This window comes from Cottoperca gobio, chromosome 14 (genome assembly GCF_900634415.1).
Source record: "Cottoperca gobio chromosome 14, fCotGob3.1, whole genome shotgun sequence".
Taxonomy (NCBI): domain Eukaryota; kingdom Metazoa; phylum Chordata; class Actinopteri; order Perciformes; family Bovichtidae; genus Cottoperca; species Cottoperca gobio.
The window spans coordinates 4,314,858-4,332,722 of record NC_041368.1 but is presented as its reverse complement, the minus strand read 5'-3'; the positions used below and the strand labels follow the sequence as shown (position 1 = coordinate 4,332,722).

Sequence of the window (17,865 nt, the reverse complement as noted above, 5' to 3'; positions counted from 1 at the left end):
GTAAGTGATACGCCGCACAGCCAGCTGTGGGAAAGTAATGTATGGTTTCCCTGAGAATCTGCTGCACCTCCAGCGCTCAGACAAAGGCAATAGTGAGCTGTTGTCCAGACCTTGACCTTGCCTCTGGTATAGCTAACATGGCTGGCCTCGTGCACTGCTCGCTGCTCCGCCGGGAACAGCAGATCAGGTGTTGTCATGCTGTCTCTGGAGCAGACACATTTACAGATCACAACAAGCCTCTTCCTCTGGGAACACCCGGATCTTGTGTCTAAATCTGTTGGCCAAACAGGGTCCACTGTTGTGTTTTACACACAGCATGATAGCTCCATGTTTACAGTGGGGCTGTGATCCCGGTCCCAGAGAGTCAATGTGTTTTACATGGCAGTCAAATGCGAATGGGCACAGGTCGAAGCGTGTGTGGGAGTCGTGGAGCTCCAGCAGGACCGGGCCCGTCTACAGAGAGACGTTTTACACTGAGGCTCTCCATTCCTGAGCTAGGATCAACACGCAGCCTCTTGATCTTCACATCTCACCTTCCAAGCAACACACAGGGGGAGGACACCTTCTGAGGGAGACAGAGGGGGATAAGTGAGCCGCTGGAGTCCATGATAATGAAATAACTCATGTCGTATAGCAGCGGAATCAGGGCTGAGTTATGATTGGTGATCAACGTCCAGGATCAAATCCGTCTTTGTGGAGATGATGTTACATTGTCCTTTTTAATTGTGACGATAATCAGCTTTTGACATGAAGGGATTACTGGTGAAAAACCTACAACGTGTCTATGAAAAGATGTCTGATTATATTTACAGCAAAAACATTTGCAAGTTTCCATTGTATTGTTTTCTACACAACACTATTGTTAAATCCAGATGTGGTTTAAGGCTGAGTGGGAAGTTTATTTTTTAAATGAGGTTCAATTTAAATGAGATAAATACCTTTAAAGTATGGGATTTCATAACCCCAATGAAATATTTCAAGACCTCAAAATGTAAATACACATACATAGAAACAGTAACTTGTTTGCTTTTGGTAAAACGCTGCATGTGCAATCTGCGTATTACAATTCTCGTGTTGCAAAAATATTGTCATAGTTTAAATGTTTAAGAAAAATATGCAATTTCTAAATTGCCCGTTTGAAGAATGGAGTGAGCCCAGCTCCGGCTGAATACAGTGTTTGGGAGGAAGGAGTCCTCGGGCTCACAGCATTGAGCCATTGTCCTTCAAATCTCAAGAGGGTCGAGCCAATATCACAAATCTGGAGGCTCAGTGGAGGGGGAGTAGGGACACTCAACTTTCACCCAGGAGGATCAGGGCCTGAATGGGTGCAGAGTTACTATTATGCCCCTGAAAATACTCCCATGCTCCCATCATGATACATATGAACCCAGACTGTGCAAGTGCAAATGTAGCTAAATAAAATGTTTAATGTTAATTAAAAAACGTATTTCTTTGCTGTTATAAATGTTTCAAGATGATTTAAAAGGGAGCCAAACAAAAACAATAAAGTGTCCGTTCTCAACGTTTTAATGGCAAAAAAGATTTTCCATGTTTTGATTTGTTAAATCTCGTCCCTTTCATTTAGTCTATTTTTGATAAAATGACTGGAATATGCAAACCACAAGGATAAACTGAAGGTTTAACTCTGATGAGGTACGTTGGTTTCTGCCTGTTCTCTATTACCAACTAAACCCATTTAACCATACATACATTTCAAATCTAAATTAAAACCAGGAGTTTGATTAACAACCATCATAAATACAACAAAGCAAGAACTTAAAAGGGGATTTTCAAATTGAAACAATCAGTGAATCATATCTGTGACGGTTACTTTTCATTCAGCCTCTCATCTCCAACCAAACAGTGAGCGGTGCAGGGCTCTGCTGCCAGAGCATTATTGACTAATAACAAGAACATTATGGATTATCAACAGTTTTCCAAAAGGTTTAAATCTGTTACATCAGACCCTCGGAGGGACAGTGACAGCTTCGGATGAGCCATGTGAAAATCCAATCACCCTCTGGTGTCCCTCCTGTGAAAGCAGCCGTGGCTCACAGTGGGGATCGCCTCAGAAACAACAAGCTCCGTCCAATCTGTCCGACTGGACCCACATCTTTTGTATGCCATTTGTTTATAACCTCTGTCTCTATTGTGCTTTGAGGACAGAGCCCTTTCAAGTGACAGATGGGTGGCACTTTTGAACACGTCATGTGGTCCTCCAGGTGCCTGCACCGTGAGCTGTGTGTTCAGCCTGCCAGCACTGGAGGATCAATCCCCAAAAACACAATCACCGTGGCTGTTCTGGTTTGATCTGAGGGTATAAAAGCTGCCTGCATTATGGGTAAACCAGCCAAGAGAGGAGTGGATTCCAGGAATACAAACAATGAATCACATCACAGAACTGTCATATCACCAGATCGTCATAAATCTGAGTTACATGAGTCTATTCACTGCACGGAAACGAGCTCCAACAACCAAACACGCTTTAAAGGGAAAATTCACCCTAAAACAAACTATTTATTAAATGAGTTTACTCCAGTGATTAAAGGATTAATTCACACAAAAGGACCATTTGTATATCAATTACTCACCCGATGTTACCTTGAATTCAACTGAGACAAAACAACTTAGTTTTGCTTGCATGCCTCCATGGTTCTCCGCTTTTTGATTCTCCGTTCGCTGTGGAGGCATGGGGGGAAAACAACGTTTTCTTTAAGAATTCAAGTGACCACGGGGTGAGTAATTGATATACAAATGGTCATTTTGTGGTTGTATAAATTCCTTTAAGCCATTTTAACGCAGACTACTGTCACCTAAAAAGTAAATCAGAAGATTAAGATATTAATCCAGGATGTCATCAGGTGATGTGATTTGGAATTGTTTCATTGATACAGAATCAATGATGGAGAAGTGGAAACTTTGCCCACTTTTTGTCATCCAGTAAATTGTATTTGAATGTAGAGCAGCAGCTGTGAATCAGATAATGTGTCTATAATCCATTAAACTATCTTGCGTTTTGTTTTATTATTTTCTGTCTTTGGAGCAGCTGCATGATTTATTTCATGACATCATCACTGCAGACGGTCAAGGTCATGAATTAAAACGGATTTACACATCACTACACAATTAACACGTGTTAATTATATTTTGGGATGTATTCTCCCTATAAAGAGACATTGCTTCCAGCACCAAGGGCGGCAGTCCTGTCTCTCACAGGTCCTTTATCACACTGTATGAAACCATATCAGTGCGTCTGAAGAGGTGTTGCTGAAGAGGAGCAAAGGGTGTTGAGGGCAGAGTGGGTTGAGGTGAATCATGTGGGTGGGGCTGATGACTTCAGCACAGTCTGGTCCTCCCAGTAAACATATAGGCGAAGAGCGATAGAAAAATCACAAAGACAGGCACCAGCCCAGCTGCAGGCCTCCAAACAGTACAATAGATAAATTGTGCACGTACATCTGGTTTTTATGAATTTCGTCCTTTAGATCGTGGTTGGTGGAGAGAGCATCAGAACATCCTCATAAATGATTAAAGCTTACTTCTTTAAGGATTACAAAAGCATTTGAGATTCCAAGCCGCATGCCCATCGCTCAGAGAAAATGTCCCAGGAGCAAATAAATGCTTTCGCTTTAGTTTTTCTTTTTTCAGACAATCAAGTAAAGCTTTTCAGCAATCCTAAAATATTGTGTTCACAGCTTCATAATCGGATAATCTCTCAGAATTGGTTAAACACACTGACCAAAGACAATCCTTCACATTTCACTTTCAGTTTAAAATCCTTTAACTATTCAATGGCAAGTAAAAATGAAGTGTTCCTTAAGAGTACAAGCAACAAGTTGACATCTGAATAATTCAAACCAAAGATTTTGCTCGTAATACAAGAAGGATCTGAATTCTGGCCTGTGCTGCCAATATTCCCTGAAAGGGAACCTTGAAATAAAATCCACTTAAGCCCTGTGTCTTCCCCTCCAGAGTGTAGTTAAAGCCTGGCTGTGTATGGACATGATTACAGAGTGCCACGGGTCTTACATCAGTGCAGAACCTTGACTTCCAGCAGGAAACCTGGTGCACGGGTCAATTATGGCAATACCTTGTTTTGCTTAAAGATGGAGGATGTGTTCTTCATGCTCAAACACACAGGCTGTACCTGAGATTTAAACTGTAAAATTGTTCACATCCACAGTGTAAATAAAACACAGCTTGTAGGTTTATCGCTCTTAGCGGAGAGTGTAGAGATGGGGTTATGAGACGACGCTGGTGTGCTCCTGTGCTGCACATGGCTACAGTGAGGCCTGTGAACAGTGCTGCTGGCGGCCAGGCCCACAGAGGAGACAGATCCGTTTGCTCAGCAGCTGAGCGGGAACACGGAGATGCTCCTTTCACACTGAGCTGAGCACCAACAATCAGGGCTTTGTCAGGGAGGCATCTGCTGTTACAGCTCACAGGAAGAATACATGTTTCTTTTAAAAAGTGCACTCAGTGGGGTTATCAGTGTTAAAGATAAGGTGGCTTCATGTCAACAGACAAAGTGCATGTACTGTATATGGAAGGGTTTTTAACGGCAGCAGTCTTTCTTTTGACGAAACCTGGACAATAGATTTGGGGCAAATTGAGAAAAGAAATCAGGTTTAGTTCAATAAAAAAATTTTTTGGTCAGCTTTAAATTCAGTGCATCATTTAGTGCTACATTGCCATTGGCTAACAGTTATATAAGAGTAATAACATATGGCTTAAATAAAGCTACACACAATAACAGCTACAGTACCTTGCTTTTCTAATCGTCAGTACATTAGCCGTGATTGAAATTCTTCTTTTAAAGGCTTATTATACACCAGATTGGAATTCATAGCAAATAATTGACCAACAGAATCCACTTGTTCTTAGAAAGTACATATTAACCAAACCACAATGGTATCAATGGAGCTCGAAAGAAGTGATTTGCATGACTGGCAAATACAAGTCAAACCTGTCTCTCACCCAGCATTACACTTTATTCGAGGACAAAAGGTGGCTGTAAAATAAATATTTAACAGGCCTCTTGAGATAATGTAGGCTAATGGTTGTATGACCTTAACAACGCTTCCTCTAAACCCACATCCTTGTTGCTCAGTAAGTGAATCATTCAATCATTTTAAAATTTAATTCATTATGGCCTAAAGTAGAGGGGGGGTCTGCCTATTTTTAGCCAGCATTAACACTGGCAGTCGGTTTCAACCTTTCTTTTATTTACCTTAAAAACAAATCATACAGGTTCTTTTCAGGTGTTATTTTACATGTATATTAAAGTGTGTAGAAGGGCTCATCTGACCAGATTCAGTTATTTCCACTTAAGACAAATCGCAGCCCTACAGCGCCATCTTGTGTTGACTAACAGACACAGAACACAAGAAGAAGAAAAACGCAAAAGCCAAAACATCTTTTTGGAGCATTTTATTACTTTTTTGACAAATATATATGAAGGTTTCCTATTAAGGAAACATTCTTTCAAAAGATACGTTTACAGCAAATTCATTCCTGCAAAGAGACAGGAAACATGAGAAATCATCAGAAGACATGATGGAACTAACCATTTCTATTTGTGCCCAGGAAAGGTAAGGGTGCAATTTAATCATTATAATGAATTTATGACAGCGATACAGAAGTCAGTCAACTCCAATGGGACATTTTTCAACATCTGAATTATCATGATACATGGGGTGAATTAATCGTTTCGCATCAAGGCACACAAGCATTGCTTTTTTTTGCCAAGACATTGGTCCCACTGGGCAGTACAACTGTACAAACTACAGAATTAAAAATAAAAAAAACTAAATATAACATAGGGCTTGGTTTGCAGTATAACAACAAAAGGAAATCTCAAAGAATTTTAGATCAATAATGTACACAGAAATATTGAGTTCAGAGCTCGGGACCTCAATCAGGGTTGAGACACATTAGGTCTTAAGTATGGTGTGTGGTTGCTCAAACTGCTGCCTGCGACGGAAGACGTGCAACTCTTACAGAGGATGTAGCTCAGTGAGGGATCGCTTCTCCTGCTGTATGAACTCCTGTAAGCTCCTTTTTCCCTGCCTGAAGTTGCTCTCCCTCCTTGAAAACGGCAAGATGACCTGGAGTCTGAGGAGAGTTTCAATGTTACTAAAACTTCTGATCTGTGACGTTTTGAGCGTATCGAGCACAGTAGTTGGGAGATAACCTGCCAGGGGATCCAACCATTTCTCCTTCCACGACTTCATCTCAGAGTGAAGAGACACCTGATCTGGCAAGTCCTCCTTGTACAGGCGGAACACAAGACCACTGAGAATGCTGGTTTCTACTTTGGACATTGCGTAAGGCACAATCTCCAGACACCTCAAGGTATCCAATACCTTTTCTGTGAAGAGGTCATCGATTTCTGCTATTGAGTGTTCTACAACAGTCATGCTTATTGACTCTTTGTAAAACTCACTCAATGGCTCGAGAAGCACTGAATGCAACATTGTTACATGGAGTTTAGAAGCCAGCACGGTGGCTTCCTCAAACCAGGCCTTGTGATGGGTGGCAATATCACCCTTCAGTGTACTGAGGGATGCTTTGAGATCAGGCAAATTATTCACAGCAAGTAACATATCTAAGGGTTTGCCCTGAAGAGACTGACTCAGCTTTTTAGTTACACTCAAGATGTTCTTCTGCACCACTGTTGATAGGATGAACTCAAAGTTTCTGACTGCATCGAACAACTGTGACGCTTGCTGCTGGTTTGATGTACTTCCCTCCCCTTTCAGCTCATTCAAACAGAGCATGACAGCTTCTAAAATATCTACCATCACCTCGTGCATGTCATGGCTCTTCTCCCAGTTTTTGATGAGTTTGTCCCTTAGCTCGTTGCCCTTTACTTCATCATGCTGGAACATGTGAATGATCACGTCTTCCAGTTTGTTCTGCCGCCCTACATCCTCGGTGAGCCAGTGTAATATTTTACTTATGAGAAGTGCTCCGTTTGCTGCTTCTTCAGCGGGAGAGGATTTAGCCAGCCATACATTAAGAGACAAAGCAGAGCTGACAGTTCTTACAGCCTGGGGGTATGCCTTAGCTATAGCTACACTTACAGCCCTCATCTGAGCTCCTACTTCACCTACACTCAGCAAGGCCTGCCCTCTACAGTACTCCATGTTGAGACCCCACTTCTCAGAGAGGGCAGCCTGAATAGCATCTGCAAAGACAGCTGTGTCTTCATTGAAAGGGATGAAAGCCAGTGTTTCCTCACACTGGATGTCCTCTTTGTTTAAGTACCTGATGCACAACGGCACATAGAGCACACTGTCAATTTCAACCGCTTGCTCAGTTATAACGGTAAAGAACTGAGAGTCCCAGAGTTCCTTGAGGATTTGTTCACGCAGTTGTGGCTCATAGAAAGACACCGCTGTTCTTGGTCCTTGTGGGACCTCCAGTATCAATTCATTATCAGCCGATTTCACGGACACAATGGAGATGTGCGATTCTGTTGGCGTGGCCGGTTTTACACCTCCTGATTAAAACAAAACAAAACATGTTAATGCCACACATACTTGCCGCTCATAATAAAATGTGACGTGATTCTTGATAATCCATAAATGGACTTACCATTGTCCAACTTCAGTCTTTGCAAAGTTTTCACCACCTGCAAAATACGTGTTACTTGTTAGAATGGCTGTAAAAATGCTACAGTAATCTTTGTTATCTTAAAAAAAAACACGATGAATTAACCGAGAACAATCTTAAAACCATTTTAAATGTACCTGGGAAAGACATGGACTGCTCTCTGGATCAACCTCCATACACTTCTCAATGACCTCTGGCAGTCTCTGCAGTGTTGCGGAGTGGGAGAGGAGCACCACTTGATCCTTTCTGCTGCCTTTGCATACAGTGTTTTTTAACAGATCCCTCATGGAATTCAGAGTAGTCTTCATCAGGTCCCACTCCATACTGACACTAGGCAGGACAGCTACTAGCCTAAGCAGAGAGGAAACAGTTGGGTGGCTCTTTGCCTCAGGATGGACTAGTGTTTCAGCGATGGATGATGGAGGAGCAGCATCCTGATATTTCTCACTCCAGACAGCGGCCCATGCGTTGATTTCCTGCTCAGCTGCTTCAGGCTCAGAAACATCAGCAAGGTAGAGGCTGAATGGCTTGTCTGTGGACTCCTGCACAATGGGCTGCGGATTGCAGGAGGGCAGTAACGACAGGACCGACAGGGCTTTTAAGTGGCTGTCTGAGAAGCTGTACTTCATTTCATCAATGAGACTTCTGAGGAGAGGAACGCTTAGATTTTCTCTGTAATATATCTCAGGAGATTCATAGCTGTTGGCGTCCTCTGAGAAGCACACTTGTTCAGGAGCTACCTTGGTTGCTAGCTGGAATGCCTGCTCAAACCAAGCGGAGTGCAGAGTGCTCACATTTCCTAACATTTTGTTAAGAGTCTCTATGATCGAGGGGATTTTCTCCACTTCACAGAGAATGTCAGCAGGGTTTCCACAGCGGAAGACAGTGCTACAGTTACGAAGAGGAGCACAAGCATTCTTCAAAATCACAAGGGTGACAATGAAATCCATATTTCTGAGAGCGCTGGAGAGAACCTGTGCATGCACTGACTTGGCACCTCTGGCACTGGAGCTAACAGCATCTAGGCAGCTGAGGACACCCTCTAATGTGTCAGCAAGTAGGTCAAAGAAGTCCTCTCTCTTTTTCCACCTCGAGCAACACGTCTCTGGTATTTCCTCCAGAGCCTCTCTCGGCATATTCAAAAGCCCATCAACAGCCTGCGCTAGCTGTAGCTCTAGACAAGGAGATTTGTTAAAGAACAGCAGCAGGTCTTCTGTGATGTCCAACATCTTTGCTACTGAAGGGCAAGGCACACTTCCTGCCAGCCAATGGGCAAGGCCACATGACTCACTGGGTGTCACAACAGAGAGCGGATAGCTCATGAGGAAATCCAAAGACATTTTCTTCAGGCTTTGATAACCTGAGCCCAAGTGCATGACTGCTTGTCCACGACACTGAGACATAGGTAAGCCCCAGTCTTCAGTGAGGATCTTTGCGAGGTTATTCGCTTGTGTGTCAACATGACGATTTTCATCAAATGGTAAGAAACCCATGAACTCTACTTTTGGAGCAAATTCTCCAACATACCGAACAAAAACAGGCAGGTGGGTCTTGACACCAATTTTAACAGGTTTGTCTGTGATAAGTGAGAAGAACGGCGATTCCTGTATTTCCTTGAGTATGACATCTCTGATTCCATTTATGAGGAGGTTCACCATTTCATCATCACCTATAGAAGGTGTGCATTTGCTCTCATTTCCAAACCAGTGGCACATGCTGAGCTCCTGGATGAAAAGCTCTCGGTCCTCTTCTGAGAGGTCAAAGAGAGTGACGTTCTTTTTCCCCAGGAGTGTGGCCATTTTGAATACCGTCGCCAAACTTTGCCGATTATCTCCCGAGTGCCCATTCTCATCTGCTGGTTTCATGTCTTGGTCCTCAATCTTGTCAGGAGATTGCTGAATTGACGGCTCTTCAGCTTCCTCCTTGACACAGTCAACTAAACATGTCAGGGGAGACAACAGACGATACAACAGTGGTTATGACAAACCTTCAAGTCATTAGTTAATTAATGTACTCTTGAATATAATAATAATAATAATATGTCTAAACAACCTTACCTTCCATATTATTTTCAGAGTTCCTGATGAAACTTTTGGATTCCTTGTCCTGTGAATATACCCAGGTAAATAGAAATTAGTTGGACATTCATATAATCAGAATAAACTAGAAATCTAACAAACTGCCATTTTTACAAAAGAATACAAAACACGTACCAGACAAATACCCTCCAAGGCTTGCGGAGTAACCTTCAAACACTGGGTCACCATGCGGTCCAGGTCTCTGCTGAAGTCGGTGCCCACCTGCAGCATAGCCAAGCACTGGGACCTGACTTTGGGATTTGTATTTCTCAGGTACTCCTGGAACCTCTTGTGGCGCATTATGACACCGCAGTCCTCCAGTGCCGTGCTGGGTAGCACAGACATAATCCTCAGCAGTGCATTGATGTTACCAAAGTACTGCATGAGTGGCAGGCGCAATGTGTGAAATATTGAGCCAGGGATGGTCACGGATGCAACTTTGGTCTTCCATGTTACTCTCCAACAGCACAGCTCCGTGAAGAAGTTATCAGCATCAGGGAGATCTCTGCTGTAGAGAGGAGGCTTAGACTTCAAGCTCTCAAACATGTAACTCACTGTGACTGAGCATGGAACTAGGGAGAGGAAGTTAAGAGCTTCTTTGTGGTCCTCTGAAAAATGATCCTTCACGGCATTGATAAGGTTATCTACTAGGGGCACACTTAAGCCTTCTTTGTAAAAGCCGACTGGCTTCATCATGCCATCTCTTGGCAAAGAATTTTCAGGCACTTCTATCTGCACTCTTAGACTCTGTGCCATTGCACAGGCCTCGTCAAACCAGTTCTGGTGGAACACCTTCATGTTTGTTTTTACTCTGTTCAGAGTGGCCACAATACCACTGATTTGGCAAAGTTGGGATGCGGCACTGAAGTGGTCCTTCTGGAGACCTGCACTCAGCTCTTTGGTGAAAGAGGATGCATTCTTCAAGACCACCATAGCAATGATGAAATCAAATTCCATTACCTTGCGGAGGAGTGCCCCGGCTTGGTCAGACACAAAGGCTTTCCATCTCTGTGGGTTATTTTTGATTTTCTCCAAACATTCAACCAAGGGCTCCAGCATCTGCACAAACACCTCATAAGAATCATGCTTCTCTTGCCACAGGGCACAGAACTTCCCCTGTAACTCTTGGACCTTTTCGTAGCTCTCTCTAAGACCAAAGGCTATCACATGATCGAGCTGTTTCTGGAGAGTAGCACTGCTTCCAAAAAACATCAACACCTCTTCAAATGTATCCAGGGCTCTCTTAATAGCAGGCACTGGGATGGATTTGGACCACCATGTGTTGAAAGAGTAGGAAGAGCAGTGTGTGCTTATAGCAAGAGGATGAGTCTCCTGGACTTTGCAGGCAAAGGCTTTCAGCTTGTAGTTAACATCACCAGAGCCGAGGTATGCTTGACCTCTGCAGTTATTCAAATCAAGACTCCACTCAACTGTTACTATTTCCAGGAGACGCTGCCCCATGGCATCACAATCAAGATCTGCCTCAAGGAACCCCATCAACTCCAATCGCATGACATCAAAACTGTCCACAAACCTCAGGAAAAGTGGAAGATGGTCTTTGTCTCCAAACTTCACAACACGGTCGATGAACAAGGAAAAGAACGAAGTCCCCACTTCCATGAGGATTCCCTCCCTGACGGCCTTCTCGCACACAGTGAGAACTTCTTTCATTTCAGACTTGGTCACATACTCAAGCTCTCCTTCCTGAGCAGAAGTGTCACTATGTCGCCTGCTTTGACTGCTATATGCAGCGGTCACTGCAGCCTGCAGAGCAGATTTAAGAGCTTCTCTATCAGTCTCTGCACACTTCAGCTCCACAAGCCTTTCCGCATCCATCTCTAGGTTTATGAACTGCAATTCCTCTTCAGTGTCCTTTTCAGCATGGTTCCCATGGGAGGCCACTGAAATGAGAGGTGGGAATGGTCTTGTAAACTACAGTTAAATACATTAGTCTTATAGTCATTTAATTCAAAGAAATATTTTAAAATGTAACCATCTTTGTGTCTACAGCTCTATTTTGAGAATAACATTCCGTAGAATTGGTAAATGTTGTGAATATCTGTGTGATTAACCAAAACTCCTGCATGCTGAAATGGTCAATAACTCATTTCAAAGCCCTCTCACCTTGGGGAGGCTTCTCCTTTGTGTCATCATCCTGTAACAAACACACACAGAGTATAATGTAGTTTCAGGTAGAACAGTTGTTTTATCACTAATGAAGGCAATTACAATAATATTCTGCTTGAGAAAAAAATCAACTTACAGTTTGCAGTAACTGCAGGATGTCCGGGTGTTTCTGGGCATAGGACTCCACCATTTGTTCAACATTGAAGTGCACATCTTGGTTCACAAAGACATATGCCATGCTGCATTGTCTGTGGTTCTCTGGTGTGGAACTCAGGTAGGAGTGGCACCGCTCTAGTACCATATGGTATTGACCATACACATCTGCCTCTGCATTTACACATGGAACAGTGCCCAACACCCGCAGCAGACTCTGCACATTCGGGTAAAAGCCAATATCTGGAATCTTGAGTGTAGCGAACACTGTGGTTGGTAGGATTCTGCGCTTGCTCGCATGCCTCCACTTCACTTCCCAACAACCAAGCTCTTCGTAGAAGGTGTCGGGCCTAGCAAGGTTGTTCAAGTTGGCGTCTGCTACTTTATCCCTGCGAATGCTGAAATTGTGGTCAGCCATGTAAGAGGGCACTAACGAAAGCCACCGGAGAATCCTCACCATCTCCGTGCTGAACACTCTCTTCACCTCTGCAACAAGATACTGCAAGATAGGCCGGCTTAGAGTTTCCCTGTAAAAGTCCTCCAGTGGCGTTTCAGTTGTGTCTCCTTGGTCCACCTCTGGTTTAGTGACCTCCACTCCCAGCTTCTTTGCTCTGCCAATTGCATCTGAAAACCATTTCCTGTGGAATATTGCAAGCTCCTGTTGATATTTGCTTACCAGCTTTAAGGCATTGGAAATTGTGTACTGCAAAGTACTGCTGATGCTAATTATTCCCCTGAGACTGGAGTTGAGTATGCTCACACAACAGAGGGTGTTCTTCAGAGCAATAAGTGTGATGATAAAATTGAAATTCTTCAAAACTGGCTTGAGCTTGGCCATCTGTTCAGCAGTATCTTCATCTACCTTTGAAATCATCTCATTGATGCAGTTCAGGAATGGCTCCAAGATGTCCAACATGGTCTGGAAGGCATCGGTGCCATATTCCCAATTCTCACTGACAGCTGCCTTGATCCGGTCCACTTCCCCTTTCATATGCCCGTATGTCATCTGGATCTTTCCCTCCAATCTTTTGCACAGCTCTGGTGTTCTCCTGAGTAACGAGGCCACCTCCTCTACAGTGTTGGCAACATTTTGAATCGAGGGCACAGGCATGCAGCGAATAATCCATATGTTGAAGGCATATGGGTCACTTGGTGACAGAACTACTTGTGGGAACTCCTGCAGAATCTTGGAGGTAAGGTCTCGCAGCTTCTGACACATACTGCCCGTCACCAGATACGACAGTCCTCTGCAGTGCTCCATCCTCAGCCCCCATTTGTTTCTCAACTCGGAGAGAAGCATGTAAAACAGATTCTCTGCATCCATGTCGCATGGCAGGAACCCAATGAGGTGCTTTTGTGGGAACCCATCTACAGTGACAGACCTGATGAACACTGGGATCTGCTCTTTTCCCTCTATACTCGTCACATCCTGAAGCAGAATGGAGAAGAATCGTGCCAGTCTGAGGCTGTTCTGGATCTCATCCCGCATGAGGTCTTCGCTGAACTGGAGGATTTCTTTCTTGTCAATTTTCTCCACACAAATACGATTAAGCGCCTGCTGTCCCCTCGAACCGCCGATTGGCTCATCAGTGACGTTTGAACCATTTATGCTGAATCCAGTCAGTGCCAGGATTTCTTTGAAATAGACTTTCAGAGTCTCTTTTGCTTTAGAGCTGGTGACATCCTCTTGGGTTTGGTTCTCTCTTTGCAGTTCAGGCGCTGCACGGTTCTCTTCAGGTTCTTCTCTCCTCTCCTCAGTCACTTCTGCTGTTGCTGTGTTTTCTGATGGGAAAAAGAAAAAGCCTGAGGTGATTAAAAACATTGCTCATTCAGTCAATGACTAAATATTTACATATATTACAATATTTAACAGGAGCTATTACATTGCAACATCGACTACAACTTAAGGGTCATAAATACGGGGATTGTTTAAAGAATGAACCGAAGCAGTTACTGTACCTTTTGTTTTCTTCACATAGGCAGGCTCCTCTTCAGACTGGGGAGATGAAAGATAATCAATAGTTTGTATTTTTAGAGTCCTAATGTCTGATGAAAAACATTAAGAAGTGATTTTCTTTCCGATTAAATGAAACACTTACAGGATCTCTCGCTCGTTTCCTGTTGCAGGTTGATTGATTATTCACAGGCATTGTTAAGTCAAAGATTGTTGGAACAGCATCTTCCCTTAAGACACAACTGGAGGCGCTCTGAAAAACAAAAAGGATTACATCACACTTTTATGCTAATTCTTAATATTCAATTTGAAACGGGGAAATTCACAGCAGTTTGATAACTGGCTTAAGAAATCTAACCAGAGACACCGTAGTACCGGGTTACACAAATGTTGAGTCACAAAACTATTGTTGACTTTGACCATTTGTACATCTATTAAAAATATATGACTTTTACTGACCCACATTTAAACATTAACACACTTTGTAGTTTTAGTTGCTGTTTTTAAGGAAGTTGCTGTCATTTTAAAAACCATATCCATTATCAATATATAGCAATACAAGCACCAATGGATGAGATTCCATTACATTGATTGATTGAAGTGCATTAGATTCTTCTGGTGCACCTAATAAACTGGGAATCCATGGTTTCCTTGCAGTTGTGAGAATAGCATAATAGCATGTTGTAGTTATTAGGCATGCACAGATGTTATTTATCCCTCTTCTGTTCCAGAGAAACTAATACGCCTTCATTATAGAAAAACAAGTGAACCGGGGTTTCCACCAGTGTATTGCAAGCTGGCAGTATGAAGTACAGCCTCTGCTTACTAAAACAGCACTAGTGGAATTATAATAACAAAACAGGGGGAAACATTACAATCATTAATATAATGTACACAAAAGGGTAATGGGCAATAAAACGGCTTCTTACCTGGTGAGAGATCACAGAGGGCTCGAAGTGCTTTGCACAAAGTCTGTACAGCTTATGCAGCTGCTCAGGGGGTTCTGATGCCAAATCTTGGCGTTGACAGTTGTTCAACCATTGTTTGCATCTGAAAATACAAGGGGGGGGGGGGGGCATAAAGTGTTAGGTCACAGCCAATTAAACTAAGCATTAGTAAAAATGCTTGTGCATTAATATTCTGTACCCTAAATTGTTGTGATTCACCAGTTTAACATTAGTGACTGTGCATTACTAACATGTCACCATAGTAGAAGATCTAAATACTTCCTAACTATATAGCAAATTGGCTACTTTCTTGATCTAGTTCATAAGGTTATACCACATTAAAAAGGCAACACGATATATTAGATACTAATAAAAGGGTTTTCTTATTTCAGAGCGTTAAACATGCTTACAGAGTCAAACACAAATAGGAAATGATCGTCTTTACAAGTGTATGCAGACACTATATTATTACATTGGTCCAAACTGTGTGTGTGTGTGTGTATATATATATATATATATATATATATATATATATATATATGCTAGTTTTAACTAAAACTTCCATTTAAATACTTGTTTTTGATGCTTAGAGGTTCCATCTGACACATTTACTTAGATTTGATACACCAACTGATACACTTGACTGATACAATTCTGCTTTGGTAAGCTGCATTTGTAAGAACCTTGCCTCAGTGTTGCTGATGACAAAAAAAAAAGACAGATCCAAGTTGGGACAGATTGCTGAAAAGGCTTCACCATTTTACATGAGCTCTATACATTTAACTTTAATGGTATGAACAAAAACATGTTGTTGCCAAAACCATTTTTCCTAAAGTTTCACATATTACATATTAAAAAGACAGGTGTCACATATGCAGGTTTTATATTACACTGATGCAGTCCATTCTTTGATTGTAATACAGTACACTACAGTTTTGTACAACTTAATTGAATTAAACACGAATTCTCTCCCTCCCTCTCGCTTTCATTCAACCGACTTGTATTGGAGCATGCACAGAATACGGGTGGATGGATTTGTTCACAAGCTAATGAGATTTACTTCTTTTAAGTTAACACAATATAAAGTGGATGCCAGATTAAAAACGAGCACACAGATCAAAAGGAGGGGAAGAACAAATATTAACTCATTGCAAGGCTGGAGGTGAAATATCTTCACACCCCGTGATCTAATAGTCTTTCCTAATATCCTGTCCACATACACAGTACTGCAGATGTCACCCAACCATAGTCCTTAAAGTAATTCTACTGAATATATTGCATGCACACATAACACTCATATAATTGCACAACACTACTGACTCACAGTGAAAAACAACAGGACCAAAGGAAGGGGGCGCTAGACTGCTATGTATTCACCTGATAAAACTACGTAAATATAAGTTTCACCTGATATTGTTCAGTGAGCTGTAATGCAAAATGCCTGTGTATATTTTACGCAGTTTGGAAATCAATAGCGCAAAAAAGCACTATCAATATGAAGTGGTTTAATTTTGCGACACAAACGTCAGTTCTACTAATGTTACCACACTGTCGAGACAGTAGGTGTCGTGTAGCCTGCCGATGGAGATTTATATTACAGCACAAAAAGTTTTAAACTATGTTTTCTCTTGGTTTGCAACACAACTGAACACAAAGATAAAGAGATATCAGCCGATATCTTAAGTTAGCATCGGTCTCCCAGCCTGAAGGAGTGAACGGAGTTTATTTCACACGGACTTTTCTCTCAAGAGTAACGCTAGTCTGCGCCATTTTCGACAGAGTTGTGTCACTGTTAGCCAACATGATGTTAGGCTAACGCCAGTGCTAACAGTGGGTAGCTAACACATTTATTTTGCATGCTCAGTGGCTCGTTTTTTACCCACACCTCAATGAAATAAGCACAACTCTTACCGCTCTAGATCCAAAGGAAAGCTGAAAAGTGGAGAGGAGTTTTCAGATTCCCCTTGCTGGTAATCACAGTTCGCTGCGGCGCAGCAGTCAGTCATTTTGGACTGCAATGTTGCTAGCTAGCAAGTTAGCTAGCTTAGCTGGCGGTTGCAAGCTGGCAAGCCTACTGTGAGCAAACCTGCTGGAGAGTCTACAGAGCCATGCCCTGGGAAAACCTGCAACCGACGCAGTTGTATTTCAACGTTATTTTTCGCTTAAGGTCTCTTTGGTAAACTAGGAACCTACTAATTCCATGCTTTCAAAAGTTGATGTTGCGTGGTGAGCCAAGAGTCGCCGAAAGCGTGTTATCCTATCAACCAGGAACTGGATCGTGTAGTACAAAATGTTCACCAGCAGAGGGCAGAGTGGCAGCGTCAATCTCAGCCAAAGAGTTTAATCGTCAAGAGAGTTCACATCCTATTTCATTCTAACCGAGCAAAACACGCAAGCGCCCCAGTCCCTCAACTGGTTTGTGCTAGTTTTTTAGTTTGTTTTGTTTTTATTTGTAATGGTATGTGCCACCAAATCACAATATCAAGGAACTCGCAGATATATCCGACCATGAATTATAGTGTATACCTTTATATGTGAATGTTTTATGTTGGCAACATATCAACGTATGTGCCATTCATTTAAGATGACATAAAATGACAAGAGTATGCTCTTTGCTTTTGTGAAGGTGAAACAAGCCAAATTAATGACAAACAAATAATCTTATAAATCTTATATAATCGTATTTTTTAATTGAGTAATACGGTATATTAATAGACTATAGTAATGCTTTTGTTGTTGTTTAGCTGTTTGTGGTTCCACATAAATGATATGCATCTAAACTATAGTTTAGTTAAAAATGTTTGTCAGTATTCATTAATTATATCATACATGTAAACGGAAACCGTATTACAAATTTAAACATATAGCGCTCAGTTACGTAAACATCTTGAAGTGCAGCACTCTCTTGAATTGACTTCATATTCTCTGATTTCGATTTGCAGCTTCCTCTTTTTCACAGTTTGTGAAGTAGATTTGGTTAATTTCATTC

General features: G+C 42.1%; 1 protein-coding gene across 1 annotated transcript; it reads right to left on the bottom strand.

Annotated features, from left to right (window-relative positions):
• Positions 1-5,415: 5,415 nt before the first annotated feature.
• LOC115018691 (uncharacterized) lies at positions 5,416-17,167 on the bottom strand. The gene is made up of 11 exons (XM_029447844.1): positions 16,788-17,167; positions 14,859-14,979; positions 14,075-14,182; positions 13,935-13,971; positions 11,959-13,757; positions 11,820-11,850; positions 9,831-11,596; positions 9,675-9,723; positions 7,755-9,553; positions 7,600-7,636; positions 5,416-7,504 (listed from the first exon to the last, which is right to left on the bottom strand). Exons 1-11 carry the CDS (start codon positions 16,880-16,882, stop codon positions 5,997-5,999), a joined length of 7,350 nt encoding a protein of 2,449 aa, XP_029303704.1. The 5' UTR covers positions 16,883-17,167; the 3' UTR covers positions 5,416-5,996.
• Between the last annotated feature and the right edge of the window lie 698 nt (positions 17,168-17,865).

Coding starts and splice junctions, on each gene's coding strand:
- LOC115018691 (XM_029447844.1), bottom strand. CDS start 16,882: ATGACTGACTGCTGCGCCGCAGCGAACTGTGATTACCAGCAAGGGGAA. Junction 13,972..14,074: donor GGAAACGAGCGAGAGATCCT/GTAAGTGTTTCA, acceptor TCATCTCCCCAG/TCTGAAGAGGAGCCTGCCTA. Junction 11,597..11,819: donor AAAGGAGAAGCCTCCCCAAG/GTGAGAGGGCTT, acceptor CTCTCATTTCAG/TGGCCTCCCATGGGAACCAT.